The sequence below is a fragment of the Heptranchias perlo genome, chromosome 24 (genome assembly GCF_035084215.1).
Source record: "Heptranchias perlo isolate sHepPer1 chromosome 24, sHepPer1.hap1, whole genome shotgun sequence".
Lineage (NCBI taxonomy): Eukaryota > Metazoa > Chordata > Chondrichthyes > Hexanchiformes > Hexanchidae > Heptranchias > Heptranchias perlo.
This window is the reverse complement of record NC_090348.1, coordinates 6,783,822-6,810,667: the sequence shown is the minus strand read 5'-3', so window position 1 is coordinate 6,810,667 and position 26,846 is coordinate 6,783,822. Positions and strand designations below refer to the sequence as shown.

Sequence of the window (26,846 nt, the reverse complement as noted above, 5' to 3'; positions counted from 1 at the left end):
GGAGTGGAGGGATAGAATGGATAGTACTAAAAGGGGAGTGAATGGTCACGAAATGGGGAAATGGCTGGAAATGAAAGTGACGGGGAAAAGGAATGGGAAATAGTTGGTAATGGAGAGGTGAATAGATGGCAACAGAGAAAAGAGGACATGAACGGTAATGAAAGAAAGAGGGAAAGAAGCTGGGAGCAGTGCTTTGCGGGGGTGGGGGAGAAGAGGAGAGAAGCAGGATGTGGGGCTTTGGGGGAGGAAGAGGGGAATGTTTTGGAATGGGGAGGACGGAGAGTGCCAGCATTAACTGAGAGAGAATGGGGAGGGAGAGTGCCAACAGCAACCTGTGGGGAGGAGAAGTATCAGCTTAACTGGATTGGAGGGGGATAAGAATGTCAGGTTGAATTGATAAGGGAGAGGAAGAAGGATGCCAATGTGAACTGGGAAGGTTGAAGAGAGCGTCTCTTGAAAGAGTGGCAAATTGGATAGGGCACAGCATCTCGATGAACTTTGGGTGCCTTTGTGAATTTTAGATAAGGGAGGCAGACTATTGAGGTAACTTTTGGGTAAATGATTGTTGAAAATCTAAATGTCACTGGGTTTTTTAAGACTAAAAATCTATGAATTGTGAAGTATAAGTTGCTTAAGATGAAGCAAAATCCATTGTTTTAAATGTGAAGATTCAACATTTTCTAGAGGGCTACGCCCAGACAATGGGCCCGATTTTAGCACCCGGTTCCGGGTGCGTTCTCGGCGGGGGGGCCTCTAAAATCCCGGTTTCGAGGAGCGGGACCGGATCGCGCCTCGATCCCGCCCACTTCCGGGTTGCGCGCTGACGTGCGGGGGTGCGTGCGTTGGCCCCGCTGGTGGGAATCCCGCAGGCAATTAAAGCCAGCGGGGTTCCACTTGAGTGTATTTATCTTGGTATTTCAGGTCATTAAATGACCTGATTGAGCTGTTTATTTAACAGGTGTCGGATTTTACAGTGAAATGAGACTGTTTCCCATACTGGGGGAAACACTCACACTCTCAACGGACGTGTTGCAGCCAGCAGCCTGTGGCAGCTGCCAAGGTGCATTCCACAGGTGGGGGGGGGGAGAGCCTTCACCAACGCAGGAGGACACTCCGTAACATTGGGCAACGCCTGCCCTCCACCACCCTCCTCCAAGCAAGAAGATTCACCGGCGTGGAAGTCCAACCCCTGTGCGAGGACACACTTTTCTAGCGTGCACAACCCCGCAAACCTAAACCTGCCAGATGGGTGCTGCGTTGACATCCTCGGAGGACGAACAGGATGACCAGCCTCAGCAGCCTCGCAGTCCACGCCGTCCGCCTCAGAGACATGCATCCCCACAACACGGTGCTGCGGCACATCCACCTGCACAGCAGGATGGAGGGCATCCGCAGAGAGAGATGCGTCGCAGGAGGCACTACCCTCCGCACAGGGTCTACAGACCGAGGCTCAGCTTCATGGACCTCTCTGAGCAGCAGTGCATACGGAGGCTCAGAGTCACTCGCCAGGTAGTCGCCGACATCTGCAGCCTCCTCAATGACGAGCTGCTCCCGGATGGACCAAGCAGCATCTTCTTACCCGTCGCCGTCAAAGTCACCACTGCCCTCAACTTCTTCGCCTCCGGATCCTTCCAGGGTGCCACGGGGGACATCACCGGGGTCTGTCAGTCGTCTGCACACAAGTGCATAAGGCAGGTCACCGATGGGTTGTTCCGCAGGGCCTCGACCTACATCAACTTCGCCATGGATGAGCGCAGCCAGACGGAGAGGGCGGTTGGATTCCATGCTGTGGCTGGCTTCCCACGGGTGCAGGGTGTAATCGATTGCACCCACATAGCAATACGGGCACCTCCACATGAGCCAGGGCTGTTTATCAACAGGAAAGGGTATCACTCCATGAACGCCCAGCTCATTTGTGACCACCGCCAGAGATTCCTACACGTGTGCGCCAGATACCCTGGCAGCTGCCACGATGCCTTCGTCCTCAGGGAGTCCACCGTCCCGCCCCTCTTCCACGCACCCAACGCCGGCAACGGCTGGCTCCTCGGCGACAAGGGATATCCCCTGCACACGTGGCTTATGACACCTCTGAGGAACCCCATTACCGAGCCACAGCGTCGGTATAATGACAGCCACATTGCTACCAGGTCTACAATTGAGCAGGCTATAGGGCTGCTCAAGATGCGCTTCAGGTGCCTTGATCGTTCCGGGGGAGCGCTCCAATACACGCCATTCAGAGTGGGACGAATTATAGTTGTCTGCTGTGCCCTGCATAACATGGCACTACAGAGAGGGGTGCCGCTGGAGGAGGCCCCATGCACACCCGCCACCCACATTGAGGACGACAATGAGGAGGAGGTGGAGGAGGAAGAGGAGGAGGAGGAAGAGGGAGAGGAGGAGGAACGACCCATGCGCCGAACACCGGCTCACCTGCGTGCTCGTCAGGCCAGGGAGGCACTCATATGCCAACGGTTCTCCTAACATCACACTGTGTGAGGCGTTCACATGTCATAACGTGCACAGACGAGGGTCCATACAGGCTCCCTCCACAGAAGAGTGGTGCCTGTACACCTGCACCCACTGGATTATGCTCAATGGGTGGGACGGGGTGGTCGTCGTCATGATGAGGCGCAGGGAAGGGACATATTGCACAAGCCGCAGAATTATGGACAAGAGGTGGCAGCATTGGTGAGAAAAAGTGAGTTTATTTTGTGGTGACATTCAAAGAGTAGAAAATTAAAAAAAAACGACAAACACCCTGTTGCAATCCCTGTGTGCTCACGGAACTTTAGGCATTCGTTTTCGGGACCCCCTACGTGGTGCTACCCCTGTGGCTCCAGCAGAGGTGGTGGCAGGTTGCTCCTGTTCGTGCCCTGACCGGGTAGATGCTTTGGGCCGACGCCCCCTGGGTTTCGGTGCCCGTGAGGGCACCTCCACAGACTGCTCCTCCTGCACCTGTGCAGGGGCAGACTCGGCCACCTGGAGAGGATGGACTATTGCGGGCACTGGTTGAGAGGGGGGCAACGGGTGAGACTTGGGGGCGCCTTGAGTAGCGTCCACACTTCCATTTCCCCGTTCACCATCTTCTCTCTCATGGCCAAGGCCCACATCACCCCTTCCACCCTGCTGGACGGCAGTTTGGATGACGTGGGTGAGACCTTGCAAGGCCACCTCCAATGTATCTGTCAACCTGTTGATGGCGGCAGAATGTTGTTCACCCTGAATCCGAACAGCCGTTGTGAGGGCCTGGATGGACTCATTGGTGAGCTGTGCGTGACGCTCGAGGGAGGCTAGCCTGTCCTCCACCGCAGACGTTCCCACACCTACCCGCGACACTATCTCAGAGATGCCTTCACGTCCCTGCGACACTATCTCGGCGATACCCTCCTGCACCTGTGCCACCATTCCCCTCATGCAGGAGTTGGACTCCTCCATCCTCCGTGCGATTGTGGAGAGTGCGCGTGGCACCTCTCCCAGTACCTCAGCAATGTTCTGGTGCCCCTCGACGACTCTCCTTTTGACAGGTGGCCCCCTGGATTCAGCATCTGGGTCCGGCTGAGCAAAGCCTGGAGAAGAGTGCTCCCACCGACGCGGACCCTCCGCGGCTGACCCTGCCACCAGGGTCTGCTCATGCTCATGTGTGCGCGGTGACTCACCATGTGCAATCCCAACTAGCTGAGGGGGGGGACCCACCGAGGTGTGTGTATCTGCGCTGGTGGATGCAAGGCTCATGTGTGACGATGCACCCTCAGAGACGGGCATGTCCTCTGAGGAATCGCCCTCAACCGAGACGTCGATCGCAGACGGTCCTGGAAGAGAACAGAGGGAAATATCAGGCATGTGACCAAATGTGGCGGTGCGGCATATGCCATGTGATGCTACGATCATTCACGATCATGAGTGATGAGTGCCAGCTTTCCCTTACCGGCCGTTTCGCCAGAACCAGACTCGCCATCCGCCATCGACAGGCAATGCAGGGTGCGGCTGATCTCCAGTGCCTCGACCTCGGCGTCTGTCAGGGCCATCTCGTGTGGTGGGCCCCCTCCGGTGCATGCCCTATCGCGTGCGTTCCTGGCCCTCTTCTCCTGTGAGGGCAAAACACAAAAACGTTATTGAGTGATGATTACAATGTGAGACGCTTCAAGCATTGGTGTGATTGGGTTGAACGTGTGCCAGATGGATGGGAGGATGCGTGTGCCACATGGCCATCCCATTGTATGGGCATTGGGGTGTGTGGTAGTGGTCGAGTGGGGACAGGGACGGTGGGTACGTGCAGGCACTGTGAGGATGATAGTTGGGTGGCTGTGAGGATTGGTGCGGGAGCGCAGTACTGTCAGTGGAGATGGGGTTGTGAGGTGTTTGAGGTGATGTGGAAGACGGAGTGATGCAGAATGCGTTAGTGTACTCACTTTTCCGGACCTGGTGAGGTCATTGAATCTCTTGCGGCACTGAATCCAAGTGCGGGTGGTGTTTCCCCTGCTTGTGACCTCCGCGGCCACCTCCTCCCATGCCCTCTTGGTGGCGCTGGCAGGGCACCTCCTTCCATCCGTGGGGAACAGCGTCTCCCTCCTCATGCGGACCCCGTCCAGCAGCACCTGGAGGGCGTGGTCCGTGAAACGGGGAGCAGCCTTACCCCTGTGCTCCTCCATCCTTGATGGAGTGTAGTTTGTGGCTGGAGGGGCTTTGGTGGACTGCCCCTTTAAATAGAGCGCAACCATCGCTCAGACGTCAATGCGCATGCGCAGGCCGCCGGCACGCAGCTGAGAAGCGCGGAACCCGTAACTGCCGGCTAATCACATCAATCATCCCGCGATCGCGTGCGCAACGCACTCAATTTGGCCGGCGCGTTTTCCTCGAGCCCGCCCGACCACCCGCTGCCAACCCGCACCCCTGGTAAAATCGGGCCCAATGACTCTACTTCCTCCAGATCCAAGTTCATACTGAACCCTAACCAATCGGCCATTCTTTCAGTGAGACACTTCCTGCAACCTGCACCATTTCAGGTTCACACTGACTGTAGGAAACTGGGTCACACCAGCTGCAGTATAACTTCTGTCTGGTGTGAAGCCAAGTTGAAAAAGTTCACAAGCATTCCGCTCTCTTTTCGAACCTCATTTTGAATTCTTTTTGAAATGAGCAGAGAGTCGACAGGAACACATACTGGGAGGTCGGGTGCGCGGTCCCAAAAATGTTCCAACCATTAAAATGAATGGACAGAGAATCGAGGGGGGGTAAGAGGGGTGTTCGATGCAGTCCCAGCGTATCAGGGGAGCGGTAAAGATAAAAAATTTACCCCATTGTTTCTGTTGTGCTGTGAGCAGATAGTGTTTGTTTATACTGGACAGATAACGGTGAGACAGAAGTAGAGCAACACACTCGATTCCAGATTGTGCAGGGAGAGAAAACACAGTGCTCAGCAGTTTAGTGAGTGAGAATACTCCTTGGCTTGGCTCCTATCATCTTTCAGTCGGTTTATCTGAAGTAAAACAGGATACAAAACAATGTGGGGAAATCCTCAGTACGTTTAAATGTTAATTTAAATATCGGGGCCTATGTGCAACCTTATGGACCACCATGTTAATTCAGTTTAAAAAGCCAAGCTGGAAAGGTGACCTTTTCAAAATTCACACAGAAACACAGCTCTTTATCTCTTTGGCAACTCAATTTTTTTGTTGTTGTCAAGATATGCAAGAAAATCCGGAGTCCCAGTAGGGAAACATATTCATTGCACTGCATAAATGATTCAGATGATTTTGTGTCATGCCACTGCTGTCAAATGTTCAGCGATTAATTCCAGACTGGTATTCAGTTGATGAGTCCTTATCAAACTGCCATCTGCTACAGGCCTTAGAGACACTCTTAAAAAGCCCCTAATCAGACCGACTGCCACCAACTACGCACAATGCTCAGTAATTGAAAGGAGCATTTAAATATTTTTTATATGAAAATATAACCAAGGCTTCTTAGGCTGGCATCTTCAACACATCAGCGTACAACGTACACATCAAAGCTCTGCAGTCCTGCCACATCCAGTCGTGAATGGTGGTGGAAAATTAAACAACTAACAGGAGGAGAAGGCTCTGTAAACATCCCCATCCTCAATGATGGCGGAGTCCAGCATGTGAGTGCAAAAGACAAGGCAGAAGCGTATGCAACCATCTTCAGTCAGAAGTGCCGAGTGGATGATGCATCTCGACCTCCTCCCGATATGCCTACCATCACAGAAGCCAGTCTTCAGCCAATTCGATTCACTCCACGTGATATCAAGATACAGCAAAAGCTATGGGCCCCGACAACATCCCAGCTGTAGTGCTGAAGTCTTGCATGCAGCAAGACCTGGACAACATCCAGGCTTGGGCTGATGAGTGGCAAGTAACATTCGCTCCAGACAAGTGCCAGGCAATGACCACCTCCAACAAGAGAGAGTTCAACCACCTCCCCTTGACATTCAATGGCATTACCATCGTCGAATCCCCAACTATCAACATCCTGGGGGTCACCATTGACCAGAAACTTAACTGGACCAGCCATATAAATACTGTGGCTACAAGAGCAGGTCAGAGGTTGGGTATTCTGCAGTGAGTGACTCACCTCCTGACTTCCCAAAGCCTTTCCACCATCTACAAGGCACAAGTCAGGAGTGTGATAGAATACTCTCGACTTGCCTGGATGAGTGCAGCTCCGACAACACTCAAAAAGCTTGACACCATCCAGGACAAAGCAGCCCACTTGATTGGCACCCCATCCACCACCCTAAACATTCACTCCCTTCACCACCGGCGCACCGTGGCTGCAGCATGTACCATCCACAGGATGCACTGCAGCAACTCACCAAGGCTTCTTCGACAGCACCTCCTGAACCCACGACCTTTACCACCTAGTAGGACAAGGGCAGCAGGCACATGAGAACAACACCACCTGCACGTTCCCCTCCAAGTCACACACCATCCCGACTTGGAAATATATCGCCGTTCCTTTATCTTCGCTGGGTCAAAATCCTGGAACTCCCTTCCTAACAGCACTGTGGGAGAACCTTCACCACATGGACTGCAGCGGTTCAAGAAGGCAGCTCACCACCACCTTCTCAAGGGCAATTATGGATGGACAATAAATGCTGGCCTCGCCAGCGACGCCCACATCCCATGAACAAATTTTTTAAAAACACAGTATCCAACAGTCTTTGTGCGTTTGTGTAGGGTTTCACTTCAAGACAACAATCTCCCAGATGAGCAAATCCTGGACTATATTCTCACAGATTCCAAGGATTTTGTTTTAAGGTTTCAAAAAAAAGTGCTGATTTGAGGCGTGACATAGAATAATTGGATACGCGTTCCCCAAACTTGTAGGAAGGTTGGGAAGCATGGCATTGAAAAAAAAAATTCTCAGGAAACAGGCGTCACGAGCAAGGCCAGCATTTATTGCCCATCCCTTTGAGTTGCCCCTTGAGAAGGCGATGGCGGGCCTTCTTCTTGAACCACTGCAGTCCGTATGGTGAAGGTCCTCCCACAGTGCTGTTACTGAGAGAGTTCCAGGATTTTGACCCAGCAACGATGAAGGAACGGCGATATATGTCCAAGTTGGGATGGTGTGTGACTTGGAGGGGAACTTGGAGGTGATGGTGTTCCCATGCACCTGCTGCCTTTGTCCTTCTAGGTGGTGGAGGGCACAGGTTTGGGAGGTGCTGTCAAAGTGGAGAGATAGAGTATATATAGCCATTTGGCCATATTACTTCTAGGAAAGTCAGTTATCTTTCCTTTTATCTGTTACCTTCCCCTGGAGGTTATATGTTAGACAGGATAATGAAAAGAACAAGAAGATTCATTCTGCATGTTTGGGATGAGCTGTAGGGAAAGATTAGAGATGCTTAATGTTTATTATCTAGAAAGAAGGCAACTAAGGAAGGGACCTCCTCAAATCATCGAACATATGAAGTGGCACAGATAAAGTAAAACTGGATAGTTTCTTCAGTGCAAGTCAGAAAAGTAGAAGCAGAGAACTAGACAAATGGAAATTGGTGAAAAGTAAATTTAGAATGGATAACAGGAAAAGCTTCTTTACTCAAACAATGAGAAGTGTTTGGAATAATCGATTATGTAAAGTAATAGGGGAAAAAACATTGGGGTTGTTCAAAATACAATTAGAGGCCATAATAGGAGATTGATGTACTAAAAGGAACAAGCTTTGTTGGGCTGAATGGTCTTTTCTCATCCCATTTAATACTCAACATACTGGTCCTGAAAACCCACAAGTCCCGACCCATTAGGTGCAGCAGTAGCAGAGTGGGACTTACACAGCTGAATGGTTCTGACACTGACCCTGTGGGAATTTCCAGCATCAGCTAATTTTAATATCTCAACGAGGGTCGGCAACATAACTCCCCCTTCTGAGTGGGGAGTTACATCCTGTGGGTGGGTGGGAGGGGGGAGGCTGAGGCTCAGCTACTTCCTGTGCTGCAAGGCATTTGTTTAAAGGGGCAACAGAAGAATTAGGGAGAAGCAGGTAGGTCAAAAGTTCTCTGGGCATTTAAAGGGAGACAGCAAAAGAGGAAGTGTTTAGTGTCAGAGCACTTGGGGATATCAGAGGACAGTGTTTAGTGTCAGGGCACATGGGGGCACCAGAGAACAGTGTTTCATGCCAGGGCTCATGAGGATATCAGAGGACAGTGTTTAGTGTCAGGGCTCATGGAGATATCATAGGATAGTGTTTAGTGCCAGGGCTCATGGAGATATCATAGGATAGTGTTTAGTGCCAGGGCTCATGGAGATATCATAGGATAGTGTTTAGTGCCAGGGCTCATGGAGATATCAGAGGACAGTGTTTAGTGCTAGGGCTCATGGAGATATCAGAGGACAGTGTTTAGTGCCAGGGCTCATGGAGATATCAGAGGACAGTGTTTAGTGCCAGGGCTCATGGAGATATCAGAGGACAGTGTTTAGTGCCAGGGCTCATGGAAATATTAGAGGACAGTGTTTAGTGCCAGGGCTCATGGAAATATCAGAGGACAATGTTTAGTGCCAGGGCTCATGGAGATATCAGAGGACAGTGTTTAGTGCCAGGGCTCATGGAAATATCAGAGGACAGTGTTTAGTGCCAGGGCTCATGGAAATATCAGAGGACAGTGTTTAGTGCCAGGGCTCATGGAGATATCAGAGGACAGTGTTTAGTGCCAGGGCTCATGGAAATATCAGAGGACAATGTTTAGTGCCAGGGCTCATGGAGATATCAGAGGACAGTGTTTAGTGCCAGGGCTCATGGAGATATGAGAGGACAGTGTTTAGTGCCAGGGCTCATGGAGATATCAGAGGACAGTGTTTAGTGCCAGGGCTCATGGAGATATGAGAGGACAGTGTTTAGTGCCAGGGCACTTGGGGCACCAGAGGACAGTGTTTCATGCCAGGGCTCATGAGGATATCAGAGGACAGTGTTTAGTGCCAGGTCTCATGGAGAGTTCCACAGTCAAAGATTTGAACAACAATACCTGGCACATTGATGAACAAATTGGGAGATTGAATACTTGCTTCCGTATATAATAATAAAGGAGATAATTCCAAAAAGCCAGAAAGAATCCTGGGATACAGCAAAAATATGGCAGAGAGTGCTGGTGGCAGGCTGTGAAATTGTCGATTTCAAAAGGGATCACTTGTACTGAGTGAAGATAAGGTTTTGCATTGAAGCTGTGAAAGAGGCAAAGGTACAGAGTACACAGATGGCAGCTACCTGATGGAATCATTTATAATCTATTGGCGAATGTCTCTCACCCCTGGGATTGTTGGTTCATCCAGTTCCTCTTCCTCCACTTCGTTGCTGGGATGCTTGTTCTTCCTCAATGCGACGCTGGCCTTCCCTCTCTCTGATGTCTCCACTTCAAGGCCTTGTTGCTGGGCAAGATTGTGCACCAACACAACAAGCCGCCACAATGCAAGAGAGACTTTCTGGCGTGCACCGCAAAGGCTCTCCCGCCCGAACGAACCAGCCAGCAGAAACGAACCGCTCAGGATCCCGACAGTCCGCTTGGTCACCCTTCCAGTAGCTGCCTGTGCCTTTGTCGTGCCAGTGTTCACCTGACGAGGCGGGCATTCGCCAAGGTGCCATCAGCCGTGACGGCAATGGGTAAGCCTCGTCCTCCCAGGATTCATCCGGACGCGGACAGTCAGAGCGGGCGTTCACATGCAAAAATGCATGAGCGCCTGCACATTGCATACTAGTTGCACATTAAGGGAGTGGAATCCCCTCCTCTTCATGCAGTTTATGGGTTTCTTGGACGAGGTGTGAATGGGTCTCACCTACACCGCCCTGAATCTTGGCGAAGCTAAAGAATCCAACTAGCTACTCCTTGCTGCTGCTGTGCCATTGTCCTCCAATGGATTAACCGTGGGGCTTTCTGGAAGAGAAGGTCTGTGATCTGCTGGTTGCAGCATCGTAGAGCAACCTGGCTGTTGGTACAGGGATCACCACTGGCAGCCTGGAAACACCCAGTGGCAGAAACGTTCAAAGGTATGGTGACTTTGATAGCCACTGGCAAGATGGAGCATGTTGAAGATCATGATTGAAGGTAGGGACCCAAAAGGTGACAAAGTTCATCCAGGGCATGTTTGATGAAACAAATTCAGCAGAAGCACATCACATCACTCATGTCCTCCTCCTCTAGTATATCCTCTTCCTCCTCCATTATATCCTCCTCCTCCTCTAGCATATCTTCTACCTCCAGCATATCCTCCTCCTCCTCCAGCATATCCTCCTCCTCCTCCAGCATATCCTCCTCCTCCAGTATATCCTCCTCCACCTCCAGCATATCCTCCTCCTCCTCCAGCATATCCTCCTCTTCCTCCAGCATATCCTGCTCCTCCAGCATATCCTGGGGGCTGTGCAGTAGACGTGGTCTACATGGACTTCAGCAAAGCCTTTGACAAGGTACCGCATGGTAGGTTGTTACATAAGGTTAAATCTCATGGGATCCAAGGTGAGGTAGCCAATTGGATACAAAATTGGATTGACGACAGAAGACAGAGGGTGGTTGTAGAGGGTTGTTTTTCAAACTGGAGGCCTGTGACCAGCGGTGTGCCTCAGCGATCGGTGCTGGGTCCGCTGTTATTTGTTATTTATATTAATGATTTGGATGAGAATTTAGGAGGCATGGTTAGTAAGTTTGCAGATGACACCGAGATTGGTGGCATTGTGGACAGTGAAGAAGGTTATCTAGGATTGCAACGGGATCTTGATAAATTGGGCCAGTGGGCCGATGAATGGCAGATGGAGTTTAATTTAGATAAATGTGAGGTGATGCATTTTGGTAGATCGAATCGGGCCAGGACCTACTCCGTTAATGGTAGGGCGTTGGGGAGAGCTATAGAACAAAGAGATCTAGGAGTACAGGTTCATAGCTCCTTGAAAGTGGAGTCACAGATGGATAGGGTGGTGAAGAAGGCATTCAGCATGCTTGGTTTCATTGGTCAGAACATTGAATACAGGAGTTGGGATGTCTTGTTGAAGTTGTACAAGACATTAGTAAGGCCACACTTGGAATACTGTGTACAGTTCTGGTCACCCTATTATAGAAAGGATATTATTAATCTAGAAAGAGTGCAGAAAAGATTTACTAGGATGCTACCGGGACTTGATGGTTTGACTTATAGGGAGAGGTTAGATAGACTGGGACTTTTTTCCCTGGAGAGTAGGAGGTTAAGGGGTGATCTTATAGAAGTCTATAAAATAATGAGGGGCATAGATAAGGTAGATAGTCAAAATCTTTTCCCAAAGGTAGGGGAGTCTATAACGAGGGGACATAGATTTAAGGTGGGAGGGGAGAGATACAAAAGGGTCCAGAGGGGCAATTTTTTCACTCAAAGGGTGGTGAGTGTCTGGAACGAGCTGCCAGAGGCAGTAGTAGAGGCGGGTACAATTTTGTCTTTTAAAAAGCATTTGGACAGTTACATGGGTAAGATGGGTATAGAGGGATATGGGCCAAGTGCAGACAATTGGGACTAGCTTAGTGGTATAAACTGGGCGACATGGACATGTTGGGCCGAAGGGCCTGTTTCCATGTTGTAACTTCTATGATTCTATGATTCCTTTTCTTCCAGCATTTCCTCCTCCGCCACTTCTTCTTCCTCCAGTATATTCTCCTGCTCCTTTTCATAGCTACCCCACAGGGCATCATGGAACCATCATCTTCTGATTTACTGATAATTTGGGTCACTTGGAGATCTGACCAAATGAACCACTATAACTGGATTCCACTCTATCACCTGCAGTATGAGATAACCCCCCGCCACCACCCACAAACAGTTATGGACCAAAAATGGGGACATAACATTTTCACTTTAAGCATGAGCATGTACAGTAACACTCCAGCATATAAAGGCACATACTTATTTGACTCTATTACTGTAACCAAATTAACTGTCACAACATGTTTGTTTCTCCGCCTTTACAAAAATATGTTTGAGACAAAAAGCAATGCTTCTCTTATATTAGGATTCTGAGATCTTCCTGTAATTTTTTTTCATAGGTGTTAAAAACCTGAAATTCCTTTTAACCATATAAATATAAAAAATTAGATATACATATCACATCGCAACAATTCTATGATGGGAGATGGTTTGAAAGACAAAAGCTGGCAGATTTTCTGGTTTAAAAGTTTGTGTTGTAACAACTAGGCCATCATGATTCTCCTTCATTTCCCCATCACACACACAAACATATTTTTTAAAAGAAAATTAATTCATGCAGTACCCAAGTAAATACTTGAGAAATGTTACTTTTAATTGGATTTCTAAAAAATAACATGTTTTACTCCTTCCCCCCTTTATTGCTTCTTTGTATAATTCAATATCATCACCGTATCCATCCTCCTCAGGATGGGGAATGCGGGAGAAACAATTCCTGCTGTGCGCTTGGTGGGTCGGTTTTCTCCAGTCGAGCTCTCTACCTAGAGGCTCATCTGAAAACAGTTGAAGGGACAGAAACCATTCGGTTTCAAGTCTCCAATTCTACAGGTGCTTCTGCTGTTACATTCCACGTGGGTGAGATCGCTTCAAATGATTAAAAGAAAGAAAGACTTGCGTTTATATAGCGCCTCTCACAACCTCAGGACAACCGAAAAACAGGGCAGAGCAGACAAAGGAAAAATTTAGAAAAGAATTTTCAGGAACACTTTTCAGTACTGTACCGTTCCAAGCTGCTCTGTCATACATTTCACATTTTGTACATAGTGACAGAATCGGTCATTCAGCTCTTGTAACTGAGCTTTCTCATTCCGTCGGTTAGTAGATCCACAATCGGCCATCATGTTAGCTGGAAAAACAAAGTAATTCAATTCACTGAAACATAATTCAAAATTACTGGAACGGTGCCAAGAAATCCGGGTTCATAATATAAATCCTGCATGAATGTACACTTACTGCGTTTTAACGCTGCGGTTATATTGCACTGAGACTGTGTGCTGCACTGGGTTGAAGTGCAACCAGTGCCATCAGCCGTGGCAGCAGTGAATAGGCCTCATTGTTCCAGGATTCATCCTGCCCTCTGCGATTAGATCTGGCACGCTGGAAGACGGAAGAATCATGGCAGGCACCAGCAGAGCAGGCGCTCGCAACGTAAAATGAGCTGCTGCACATTGCATCCTAGTTGCACATTAAGGGAGTGCAATCCCTTCCTCTTCATGAGGTTTATAGGTTCCTTGGATGGGGTCTGAATGGGTCTCACCTGCATCGCCCCGAATCTTGGGGAAGCCAAAGAAACCAGCTAGCCTCTCCTTGCTGCTGCAGCTGAGTTAAGCTGCAAACTGAGAAACACATTCTGACCACCAGGCATTGGCTCTCCGGCCCATAAATCTTCATCCTTTGAGAGTGTGGGCAGCAGACACTTTTTCATAACGTTATGAAACAAAGAGCTCAGGTTGAGTTTACAAAGTACCCAGGAGGTCTACACCCCCCTGACCACTTTGTAATTCTAGACTGACACTGCACTTACATTGATTTCAAACCCAAATTGTGTGAGGCAGCCTCCCTTGGGGGAGGTGGTGGGGGGGGGGGGCCTCAAACTGGTTCATTCTGAAGACAGATCAGGTCCTGACTCAGGAGGTGTGCCACCACTTTTGCCTTGTTGTGCAATCGAAACGATGGCTATATAAATGGACCCGAATATTTAATTTAGGATTGATAAAGACGCTAAACTGAACAGAACAGCTAATGCTACATCAGGCGTCAGCCACAGATCAGTTGCTTGCACTCTCATGCCCCACTCTAGAACTTGAGCACATAATTCAGGCTAACACTCCAGTGCAGTACTGAGGGAGTGCTGCACTGTCGGAGGTGCCTTCTTTTGGATGATACATTAAACCGAGTCCCCACCTACCCTCTCAGGCGGATGTAAAAGATCTCATGACACTATTCGGAGAAGAGCAGGGAAATTCTCCTGGTGTCCTTACCGATATTTATCACTCAACCAACATCACTAAACAGATTACATTTAGAAAGAAAGAAAGAACAAAGGACTTGCATTTATATAGCACCTTTTACGACCTCAGGCCATCCTAAAGCGCTTTACAGCCATTGAAACATATTTGTGAAGTGTAGTCACTGTTGTAATGTAGGAAACCCGGCAGACAATTTGCACACAGCAAGATCCCACAAATAGCAATGTGATAATGACCAGATCGTCTGTTTTAGTATTGGTTGAGGGATAAATATTGGCCAGGACATCGGGGAGAACTCCCCTGCTCTTCTTCGAAATAATGCCTTGGGATCTTTTACAGCCATCTGAGAGAATAGAATGGGCCTTGGTTTAACATCTCATCCGAAAGAGCTAGCTGATGTGGTTTCAGCAACCTTCTTATTTACTTAGTGAAATCTCACAAGCTACTACGGTTGTATTTCTAATCAAATACACCCAAAAATACCAATTAATATTATACAGTCTTCAGAAAATGTTTCACATTCCATTAAAAGACATTCCCCTCACACTAATCTGCTAAAACAGTTTTGCACCTATTATGCCTTGTGCACTAAACTGCCAATCCCAACTGTGCTGCTGCGGGGAGTTTAAGCCAGTTATTTCTCTGCAGGGAGGGATGAGGGAGGGTAAAATAGAGAGCCATCCTGCACTTCTCTTGCACAACTCCGAATCGTCAGTGCCATAGCAGCACTGACGGGAGCCTGGGAGACCGGTTTAACCTTCGGGCGGATCATGGTGTGAGGGAGAGAGAGGAGCTAAGTAAATAAAAGATCCTTGAAGAGGGATTCCCACCTTTGAAAAAAATTCATAGCTCCTATAGTACTACAATGAATATTAAAACGCTGCTAGCATGACTTAGAATTTAATTCACTAAACACTATGGAAATTATGCATAGATTTCTGTGTTGCCCATGAAAGTGATGCCTCTTGAATCATCCTTGCTTCTCCACCACCCATATATGGTCCTCTTGGTAAAGGGTTGTGAAACCCGCAAACGACCTGTCTACATAAAAATACCTTTCATTACGGAAGCAATCCAGAGACAACATGAGTCTGTGCTTGACTGGCAAATATAAACATCAAATGCAGATCTTCAGCGAGATGATATTCCAATGGAGTCAAATACCTTGCTCTGGACAGACGGCAGCGGTAGAAATGTAACCGTAGTAAAATTGAAGTCAATGGGAATCGGGGGAAAACTCTCCAGTGGCTGGAGTCATACCTAGCACAAAGGAAGATGGTAGTGGTTGTTGGAGGCCAAGCATGTCAGCCACAGGACACTGCTGCAGGAGTTCCTCAGGGCAGTGTCCTAGGCCCAACCATCTTCAGCTGCTTCATCAATGACCTTCCCTCCATCATAAGGTCAGAAATGGGGATGTTCGCTGATGATTGCACAGAGTTCAGTTCCATTCACAACCATAAGAAGGCATATGGGATACTAAAGAAGGCATATGGGATACTTGCCTTTATTAGCCGAGGCATAGAATATAAGAGCGAGGAGGTTATGATGGAGCTGTATAAAACACTGGTTAGGCCACAGCTGGAGTACTGTGTGCAGTTCTGGTCGCCACACTACAGGAAGGATGTGATCGCTTTGGAGAGGGTGCAGAGGAGATTCACCAGGATGTTACCAGGGCTGGAGCGCTTCAGCTATGAAGAGAGACTGGGAAGATTGGGTTTGTTTTCCTTGGAGCAGAGGAGGCTGAGGGGGGACATGATTGAGGTGTACAAAATTATGAGGGGCACAGATAGGATGGATACTAAGGAGCTTTTTCCCTTCGTTGAGGGTTCTATAACAAGGGGACATAGATTCAAGGTAAAAGGCGGGAGGTTTAGAGGGGATTTGAGAAAGAACTTTTTCACCCAGAGGGTGGTTGGAGTCTGGAACTCACTGTCTGAAAGGGTTGTGGAGGCAGGAACCCTCACAACATTCAAGAAGTGGAGATGCCGGTGATGGACTGGGGTTGACAATTGTAAACAATTTTACAACACCAAGTTATAGTCCAGCAATTTTATTTTAAATTCACAAGCTTTCGGAGGCTTCCTCCTTCCTCAGGTAAATGTTTACCTGAGGAAGGAGGAAGCCTCCGAAAGCTTGTGAATTTAAAATAAAATTGCTGGACTATAACTTGGTGTTGTAAAATTGTTTACAACATTCAAGAAGCATTTGGATGAGCACTTGAAATGCCATAGCATACAAGGCTACGGAACAAATGCTGGAATATGGGATTAGAGTAGACAGGGCTTGATGGCCGGCGCGGACACGATGGGCCGAAGGGCCTCTATCCGTGCTGTATAACTCTATGACTCTATGACTCTATGACTCTCAGATAATGAAGCAGTTTGTGCCTGCATGCAGCAAGACCTGGACAACATCCAGGCTTGGGCTCATAAGTGGCAAGTAACATTCACGCCAGACAAGTGCCAGGCAATGACCATCTCCAACAAGAGAGAGTCTAACCACCTCCCATTTTCATTCAACAGCATTACCATCGCTGAATCCCCCACCATCAACATCCTCGGGGTCACCATTGACCAGAAACTTAACTAGGCCAGCCACATAAATACTGTGGCTACAAGAGCAGGTCAGAGGCTGGGTATTCTGCAGCGAGTGACTCACCTCCTGACTCCCCAAAGCCTTTCCACCATCTACAAGGCACAAGTCAGGAGTGTGATGGAATACTCTCCACTTGCCTGGATGAGTGCAGCTCCAACAACACTAAAGAAGCTCGACACCATCCAGGACAAAGCAGCCCACTTGATTGGCACCCCATCCACCACCCTAAACATTCACTCCCTTCACCACCGGTGCACTGTGGCTGCAGTGTGTACCATCCACAGGATGCACTGCAGCAACTCACCAAGGCTTCTTCGACAGCACCTCCCAAATCCATGACCTCTACCACCTAGAAGGACAAGGGCAGCAGGCACATGGGAACAACACCAACTGCACATTCCCCTCCAAGTCACACACCATCCCGACTTGGAAATATATCGCCGTTCCTTCATTGTCGCTGGGTCAAAATCCTGGAACTCCCTTCCTAACAGCACAGTGGGAGAACCTTCACCACATGGACAGCAGCGGTTCAAGAAGGCAGCTCACCACCACCTTCTCAAGGGCAATTGTGGATGGGCAATAAATGCTGGCCTTGCCAGAGACGCCCACATCCCATGATCGAATAAAAAAAATGGGTTACCTCATGTAGCACTCAGCACTAACTAACTAACTATTGGAATCAATTTTGAGGGACAGTATGAACTGTCATTTAGAAACGCACGGATTAATCAAGGACAATCAGTATGGATTTGTTAAGGGAAGGTCGTGTCTGAATAACTTGGTTGAATTTTTTGAGGAGGTAACAAGGAGGGTTGACGAGGGTATAATCATAGAATCACAGAAAGGTACAGCACAGAAGGAGGCCATTCAGCCCATCAAGTCCATGCCAACTCTATGCAAGAGAAATCCAGCTAGTTCCACTCCCCCGCCCTATCCTCGTAGCCCTGCAAATCTTTTCCTTTCAAGTATTTATCCAGTTCCCTTTTGAAGGCCATGATTGAATCTGCCTCAACCACACCCTCTGGCAGTGCATTCCAGATCCTAACCACTCGCTGCATTCAAAAGATTTTCCTCATGTCACCTTTGGTTCTTTTGCCAATCACCTTAAATCTATGTTCTCTGGTTTTTGACCCTTCCACCAATGGAAACAGTTTCTCTCTATCTACTCTCTCTCGACCCTTCATGATTTTGAATACCTCTATCAAATCTCCTCTCAACATTGTCTGTTCCAAGGAGAACAACCCCACCTTCTCCAGTCTATTGACATAACTAAAGTCCCTCATCCCTGGAATCATTCTAGTAAATCTCTTCTGCACCCTTCCTAAGGCTTTCACATCCTTCCTACAGTGCGGTGCCCAGAATTGTGGCCGAACCTGTGTTTTGTAAAGTTTCATCATGACATCCTTGCTTTTGTACTCTATGCCTCTATTTATAAAGCCCAGGATCCCGCATGCTTTTTAAATCACTTTCTCAACCTGCCCTGCCACCTTCAATGACCTGTGCACATAAACCCCCAGATCTCTCTGTTCCTGTACCCCTTTTAGAGTTGTGCTCTCTAGTTTATATTGCCTCTCCTCATTCTTCCTACCGAAATGTAACACCTCGCATTTTTCGGCATTAAATTTCATCTGCTATGTGTCAGCCCATGCCACCAGCCTGTCTATATCCTCTTGAAGTCTATCACTATCCTCCTTACTGTTCACTACCCTTCCTAGTTTTGTGTCATCTGCAAATTTGGAAATTGTGCCCTGTACACCCAAGTCCAAGTCATTAATATATATCAAGAAAAGCAGTGGTCCCAGCACTGACCCCCGGGGAACACCACTGTACACCTCCCTCCAGTCCGAAAAACAACCGTTCACCATTACTCTCTGTTTTCTGTCACTTAGCCAATTCTGTATCCATGCTGCTACTGCCCCTTTTATTCCATGGGCTTCAAACTTGATGACAAGCCTATTATGCGGCAATTTATCAAATGCCTTTTGAAAGTCCATACACACCACATCAACTGCATTGCCCTCATCTACCCTCTCTGTTACCTCATCAAAAAACTTTATCAAGTTGGTTAAACACGATTTGCCTTTAACAAATCCGTTTTGGCTTTTCCTAATCAATCCACCCTTGTCCAAGTGACTGCTAATTCTGTCCTGGATTATCGTTTCTAAAAGTTTCCCCACCACCGAGGTTAAACTGACTGGTCTATAGTTATTGGGTTTATCCTTACACTCTTAGTGGTGCATTTGATGTAGTCTACATGGATTTTAGCAAGGCTTTTGACGAGGTCCCACGTGGCAGACTGGTCAAAAAAGTAAAAGCCAAGGGAAAGTGGCAAATTGGATCCAAAAATTGGTTCAGTGGCAGGTAGCAAAGGGTAATGGTCGATGGGTGATTTTGTGACTAGAAGGCTGTTTCCAGTGGGGTTCCGCAGTGCTCAGTACTAGGTCCTTTGCTTTTTATGGTATATATTAATGATTTAGACTTAAATGTAGAGGGCATGATTAAGAAGTTTGCAGATGACACAAAATGGACTGGTCAGGTGGGCAGAAAATTGGCAAATGTAATTCAATCCGGAGAAGTGTGAGGTCAAACAAAGCAAGGGAGTACACAATAAATGCAAGGATACTGAGAGGTGTAGAGGAAGGAAGGGACCTTGGAGTGCATGTCCACAGATCCTTGAAGGTAGCAGGACAGGTAGATAAGGTGGTTAAGAAGGCATTTGGGATACTTTCTTTTAGTGGCCGAGGCATAGAATATAAGAGCAGGGAGGTTATGCTAGATCTGTATAAAACACTAGTAAGGCCACAGCTTGAGTATTATGTACAGTTCTGGTCTTCACATCAGAGGAAAGATGTGATTGCACTAGAGAGGATACAGAGGAGATTTACGAGGATGTTGTCAGGACTGGAGAATTTTAGCTATGAGGAAAGATTGGATAGGCTTGGATTGTTTTCTTTGGAACAAAGGAGACGGAGGGGAGATTTAGTTGAGGTGTATAAAATTATGAGGGCCCTAAATAGAGTGGATTGGAAGGACCTATTTCCCTTAGTAGAGAGGTCAATAACCAGGGTGCGCAGATTTAAAGTAATTGGTAGAAGGATTAGAGGGGAGCTGAGGAAAAATATTTTCACTCAGAGGGTGATGGGGGTCTGGAAATCACTGCTTAAAAGGGTGGTAGAGGCAGAAACCCTCATCACATTTAAAATGTACTTGGCTACGGACCAAGTGCTGCAAGGTGGGATTAATGAGTAGCTCTTTTTTCACCGGCACTGACAAGATTGGCCGAATGTGCTGTAAATTTTTTTATGTTCTGTGTTTTCTATGTTCTAACTAACTAACAACCCATATATCAGTTCTGTTACAAATACTATGTACACTATACCATTTACAATTTTGACAAGGATAGTATTAAGATTTATGTACATAGGAACAGGAGGAGGCCATTCTGCCCCTCGAGCCTGTTCTGCCATTCTGTCAGATCAAGGTTGATCTGTACCTCAACTCCATTTACCCGCCTTTGCTCCATATCCCTCGATACCCTTACCCAACAAAAATCAACTGATCTCAGTCTTAAAAGCTCCAATTAACCCCCAGCATCCACAGCCTTCTGGGGGAGAGAGTTCCAGATTTCCACTACACATTGTGTGAAAAAGTGATTCCTGATACTGCTCCTTAACAGCCTGGCTCTAATTTTAAGATTATGCCCCCCCCCTTGTTCTTGATTCCCCCACCAGAGGAAATAGTTTCTTAGTATCTACCCCATCAAATCCTTTTCTGATTTTAAACATCTCAATCAGATCACCCCACAATCTCCAAAATTCAAGGGAACAAAAGCCAAGCTTATGTAACCTGTGCTCATAATTTAACCCTCCAAGCCCAGGTATCATCCTGATCGGGTAAGTTGTATTTCTAAGAACCCACATGGGCTTTGCACTGTTCAGAGACGGTACCTGCCTGTCTGTCTACCTCTTTACTTTGGGGCATGGTAATAAATGCAAGTCTTTCTTATCATACACAATTAAAAATGGGGTTGCCCCCTCCCAAAAAAAACACATGGGCAAAGGTAAAGGCAGCGGATCTAAAGAGGAGGCAAAACTCTCCGTGTGTCCAGACACCTCGCTTGCCCCCCCCCCCCCCCCCACGCCGGTCCCCAACACCCGAGCTCCCGGCTACAGCTGCAGGGAGATGGGACTTTACCCGCACCGCCGCCGGCTCCTGTCCGCCCCGCTCTCCCCGCTCTCGGGCCGCCGGCCGCCGGACCATACTTGCGGGCTCGCCGCTCGGGATTTCCGTGTTTGCGAGCGCGGTTTGTTGACGGTTTCCATGGAGCTGCGGCTGGCGGGGGAGAGGGGAGCGGGCTGTCACCGCTTCCCAGGGACACGGGAGGACAGGGTGACCGGACACCCCCCACCCCCCCCCCCCCCGGGGGCTCGGGTCAGTTCATCTGACCAACACTTTATAATAATCAGACTGCACTAACCCGGGCTTACAGATTCCACCCTACAGCCTGGCACTGCCAGTGTAACCGTGATAAATGTGTCTCTGTCTATTTATCTATCCAACTCTCTCATCTATCTATCTATCTGTGTAGCTATCGGTCCATCAATCTATAATAAATGAGTCCTATTCAAAAAAGGAACATTTCTGCTGCATACATCATTTAGAATTATTTTATACTTTATTTATACTTACCTTAGTAATATAAAATGTTCTCAAGGAATGCTTGTTATTGAGGGTATTGTTATTGATGGTGAAGCTTTGGAAAGGGTGCAGAGAAGGGCCACAAAATTAATTCTCAGTTTAAAGCATCTTGGTTACCCAGGTAGGCTCAAAGAGCTGGGTCTGTACTCTTTATAGAAGCGCAGACTTTGGGGTGATTTCAATGAGGTTCATAAGATAATGAGGGGACAAGATTGTATTTGTGTAGACCAGTTGTTCAACTGAATAGGTCAGGGAATATCAGGAGTCACTCTTATAAGTTATACAAGGACAGATCTAGGTTAGGTGTTGGGAGGTGGTTCTTTTCCCTGAGAATGGTGGACCTGTGGAACAGGTTGCCGGCTTGTGCATGAACGCTGTTTTGCTGAATTCTTTCAAGCGAGAGGTGGACTTGTTTCTGTTTGGGGTGGTGATCACCTCATAAAGAGGTAGGTACCCTGTAACGTTAATCAGGGCCAGGGTGATCTCCTGGACTAGTTTCAATCGCCTAAGGGCGTCAGAGAGGAGTTTTCCAGATTTTTTCCTCTAATTGGCCTGGGTTTTTAATCTGGTTTCTCGCCTCTCCCAGGAGATTGCATGGCTCCTGGCGGGTGGGGAGTGTTTGCTTTGTATAAGGCATCAGATCCACCAGGCTGGATGGACGAGTAGGTCTTTTCCTGTCCATCATTTTTGGTATGCTCATATTTAATCCCATGCTGTGCTCTGGTTGAGAGCTGTCACCGAGATGACTCTTTGTGAGTACAAGTTCTAGGTGTTGGGCTCACAGTGAATGAATTCTACCAAGCACCAATAATGTAGATTTACTAGAATTTGCTTTCTTTCACCAAAAGTAAACCAAAAATTTAGCCTTTCACAACCTACCTGTGCCTGAATTGAGACGTGCTCTTGTGTCAGTGGCAGAATAAATGGGGACATAAGGCGAGAAAAGACTTTCTGGATTGGTCAGGGTGCAAGCTGTTCCGGAAGTACCGGATTGCATGAGAACATAAGTGGGTCCCCGCGGATCCAAAGCCTAGAACGAGAAACTGAAATTTTAAGTTCCATTAAGGTGCCAAAAGTCTAAGAACGTGCATCAGGAAAGGAGCCAAGAACAACAGCCAATCATTTACTCTGAAACCATTCCTTCAAAGTGCAAAAAAATGAAACATACTTTGATGATTTCCATGTCCCCAATTTTTTTGCCTTGTCTCTTTAAGCACCCATTTGCCATGCACTATTTCTTTAGTGAAAGAATGGGCAGCTGTCCAAATGTCCACCTCTTTGCTAATTTTATAATGTAATTGATCATCATGAGAGGCATGGGAATATTTGCCTTCTGATTTGCCACCCCTGTATGCAGAAGAACTAGCCTGCTCTCTGTACATTTCCATGAATTCATCGTGTGGGAACATCACGGGCACCAAAGTCCATGGGCAGAGTGCTTTGATACTCAAATTTACATCGTACCTAGCATAATCTGAAGTCTAATTTAACTATTTTTTATAGTTTAACATTACTTCCCAAATTTCTCAAGTCCTTTTCTGTTCTGAGGCTCAGTGTACACCATTTCCTATAAAGGAACCCTCTACGTCTAAGAGAAACTTTATATAACACCTTTCACAACTTCAGGATGCCCCAAAGTGCTTCACAGCCAACAAAGTATTTCTCAGTGTAGTCACTGTTGTAATGTAGGGAAACGTGGCAGCCAATTTGCGCACAGACAGGTCCCACAAATAGCAATGAAATTAATGACCAGATAATCTGTTTTAGTGATGTTGGGTTAAGGAATAACGATTAACCAGGACACTAGGAGAATTGCCCTGATTTTATTCAAATAATGGTATGGCATTACACTGAAGTATCAGCCTGGAGCGTAGGAACATTAGAAACAGGAGTAGGCCATTCAGCCCCTCGGGCCTGCTTCACCATTCAATTATCATGGTTGATCTGCACCTCAACCCTTTTTACCCATCTTTGCTCCATATCCCTTGATATCCTTACCTAACAAAAATCTATCTATCTCAGTCTTGAAAGCTCCAATTGACCCCCAGCATCCACAGCCTTTTAACATTTTAAAAACCTCAATCAGATCACCCCTCAATCTCCCATACTCAAGGGAATACAAGCCAAGTTTGTGCAACCTGTCCTCATGATTGAACCCTTTAAGCCCCGGTATCATTCTGGTGAACCTGTGCTGCATAGGAACATAGGAACAGGAGTAAGCCCTTCAGCTCCTCGAGCCTGTACCGCCATTCAATTAGATCATGGCTGTATCTTAACTCCATCTACCCGCCTTGGTTCCCGAACTCTTAATACCCTTGCCTAACAAAAATCTATCAATCTCAGTTTTGAAATTTTCAAATGACCCCCAGCCGCAACAGCTTTCTGGGGGAGAGAATTCCAGATTTCCACGACCCTTTGTGTGAAGAAGTGCTTCCTGACATCACCCCTGAATGTCCTAGCACTAATTTTAAGGTTATACCCCTTTGTTCTGCACTCTCCCACCAGAGGAAATCGTTTCTCTCTATCTACCCTATAAACTCCTTTGATCATCTTAAATACCTCAATTAGATCACCTCTTAATCTTCTATATTCAAGGGAATCATGGCCTAGTCTATGCAATCTGTCCTCATAATATTACCCTTTTAGCCCCGGTATCATTCTGGTGAATCTGTGCTGCACCCCCTCCAAGACCAATATATCCTTCCTGAGGTGCAGTGCCCAAAACTGAATGCAGTTCTCCAGATGGGGTCTGACCAAGCCTCTATACAACCGAAACATAACTTCCACCCCTTTGTATTCCAGCCCTCTTTAGATAAAGGCGAACATTCCATTAGTCTTTTTGTTCTCACCATTTAGAAAATACTCCAATTTATCTTTCATGGGTCCAAAGTGGATGACGTCACACTTGCCCACATTGAACTCCATTTGCCATAGTTTTGTCCACTCACTTAATCTGTCTATGTCCCTTTGCAACTTCCTACTCCCATGTGCACTATTTTCTGTCCCTCCTAACAGTGTAATCTGCAAACTTGGATATACAACTCTCTATTCCTTCATCCAGGTCATTAATAAATATGGTGAAACATTGAGGCTCCAACACAGATCCCTGGGGAACACCACATGTCACATCCCACCAATCAGGGTACCGGCCCTTTATCCCCACTCTCTTTCTCCTCCCTCACAACTAATTTCCAATCCAAATTAAAAGTGTACCTCCAATTCCGTGCACTCTCATTTTTGCTAATAACCTCTTGTGTGGAACCTTATCGAATGCCTTCTGAACATCCATATAGACAACATCCATAGACACTCCTTATCTACCTTATTAATGATCTCCTCAAAAAATTCAGCTGGATTAGTCAGACATGACTTACCCTTAACAAAGCCAATGCTGGCTCGCTCTAATCAATCCATATTTGTTTAAGTACTCAGTCATAGTGCTGAGTGGGGCTTGAACCCATGACCTTTTGACTGAGAGATGAGACTGCTACCAACTGAGCCAAGGCTAATACCTATACTAGGACATTCAGTGTATCTGATACAGCAAACATGGAAAGAGGAACGTGGATTCTTTGCAGAGATATGTAAGCCGCCTGTACCACCACATTCTGCTCATGTCATCCAAATGTGGTGCCACTGGGGTCAGACTTGGGACTGCACTGAATAAATCCAGACAGTTGGACAAAAGCTTTAATTATTGTTCCAGCCCTGCCAAATTGGAGGAATAGTCACTGGGACATGCTGAAGAGATTCTGGCTTCCCAAACACTGTTGGATCTTTCTTACCCCTTTGATAAAAGCATGTCCCAATTTAAAATTAGAGACACATAGTTTATTACTTTTTAAAACTTCTCCTAATCTGTAGATAATGCCACTTTATTTCTAATTCAGAATGTAGATTCCAGATATCCTCTATATGGAAATTAAAGCCAATGGGAATTAAAGCAAAATACTGATGCAGTAATTGTTTCATTAAACAAGATTATTTTGGTTTATGCCACACACACTGGCTTTTGAAAATATAGCGTAATTTATTTGAAACAGCACGACTGGGCTAGGGTTTCCCAGAACCAAAGATAATAGACCGTCTGTATGCCAACTAGTTAATTGGGCATTCAGGCCTGAGAGGCACTCCAGTTTGTCTGCCACTAGTTGAAAGCAAGTTCAGCCAATTTGCAGCTGGGACATGAGACAGAATAATAATAACGTGGCAGAGTTTTCTTCCTTGAGAATGAACGGATTTGCAACTATATAGCACCTTTCACATCTTCAGGTGCCCCAAAGCACTTCACAGTCAATGAATTATTTTCGAAGCTTAGTCGCTGTTGTAATGTAGGCAAATGCGACAGTCAGTTTGCACACAGCAAGGTCCCACAAACAGCAGTGAGATAAATAAGCAGTTCATCTGTTTTTGGTGGAGTTGGCCAGGACACTGAGAGAACTCCCTCCTCATCTTTGAAAAAAAAATGCAACAGGATCTTTTTTGTGCACGTCAACAGGCAGATGTTGTTTTAATGTCTGGATTGAGGACAGTGCAGCACTCCCTCAAGATCGCAATAAAATGCCAGCCAAGATTATGTGCAAAAGTCCTGGAGCGGAGCTTGAATCCACAATTGTCTGAATCATAGGCGAGAGTGTTGGCAAACAAGCCAAGCAAAACAAACTAATATTGTTGCCTCAACCAACTACAAAGCCATCACATTTATCAGCATTATTTATGTAAATAGTCCCAAAAGTAGTCTGCACCCAGAAGGCCCCACTCACCAGCAGAAAATAAGAAGGCTGGGGAAAAGCAAACATTGGGCCAAATCTTCCTGTAAAATAATGGCGAGTTCACGACTTGCGGCATTAATAATGCGCAAATCAGGCAGCAAATTCAGGGGATTAAGAGATACGCCGTGAATTGCGAATCGCCAGAACTGGTTGATTTATGCCGCCTCACCGTTTGCCTCGCACAAACGGAAGCTTACCGTCAACCTCACCATTATTTTAAAAAACTTGTTGGATTTGCACATTAAACTCGAATTAAAGACGCCGCAGAAAGTTAGGACTCGTACTTAACAGCGTAAATACCCTTTTGATGATGTGATTATTGTTAATGCAGTGCCAATCGACCTCTCTGGCCCAGAAACGGAACA

At 47.0% G+C, this 26,846-nt stretch overlaps 1 protein-coding gene across 1 annotated transcript in view; it reads right to left on the bottom strand.

Annotated features, from left to right (window-relative positions):
• LOC137341816 (uncharacterized) overlaps window positions 1–21,280 on the bottom strand; it is a 128,609-nt gene extending 107,329 nt beyond the window's left edge. Inside the window, exons 1-2 of the mRNA XM_068005320.1 lie at window positions 21,206–21,280; window positions 13,169–13,293 (exon numbers count right to left, since the gene is read on the bottom strand). Of these exons, the coding sequence (XP_067861421.1) occupies window positions 13,169–13,288 (120 nt within the window). The 5' untranslated portion in view covers window positions 13,289–13,293; window positions 21,206–21,280. The remainder of the gene's footprint in view (window positions 1–13,168; window positions 13,294–21,205) is intronic.
• Between the last annotated feature and the right edge of the window lie 5,566 nt (window positions 21,281–26,846).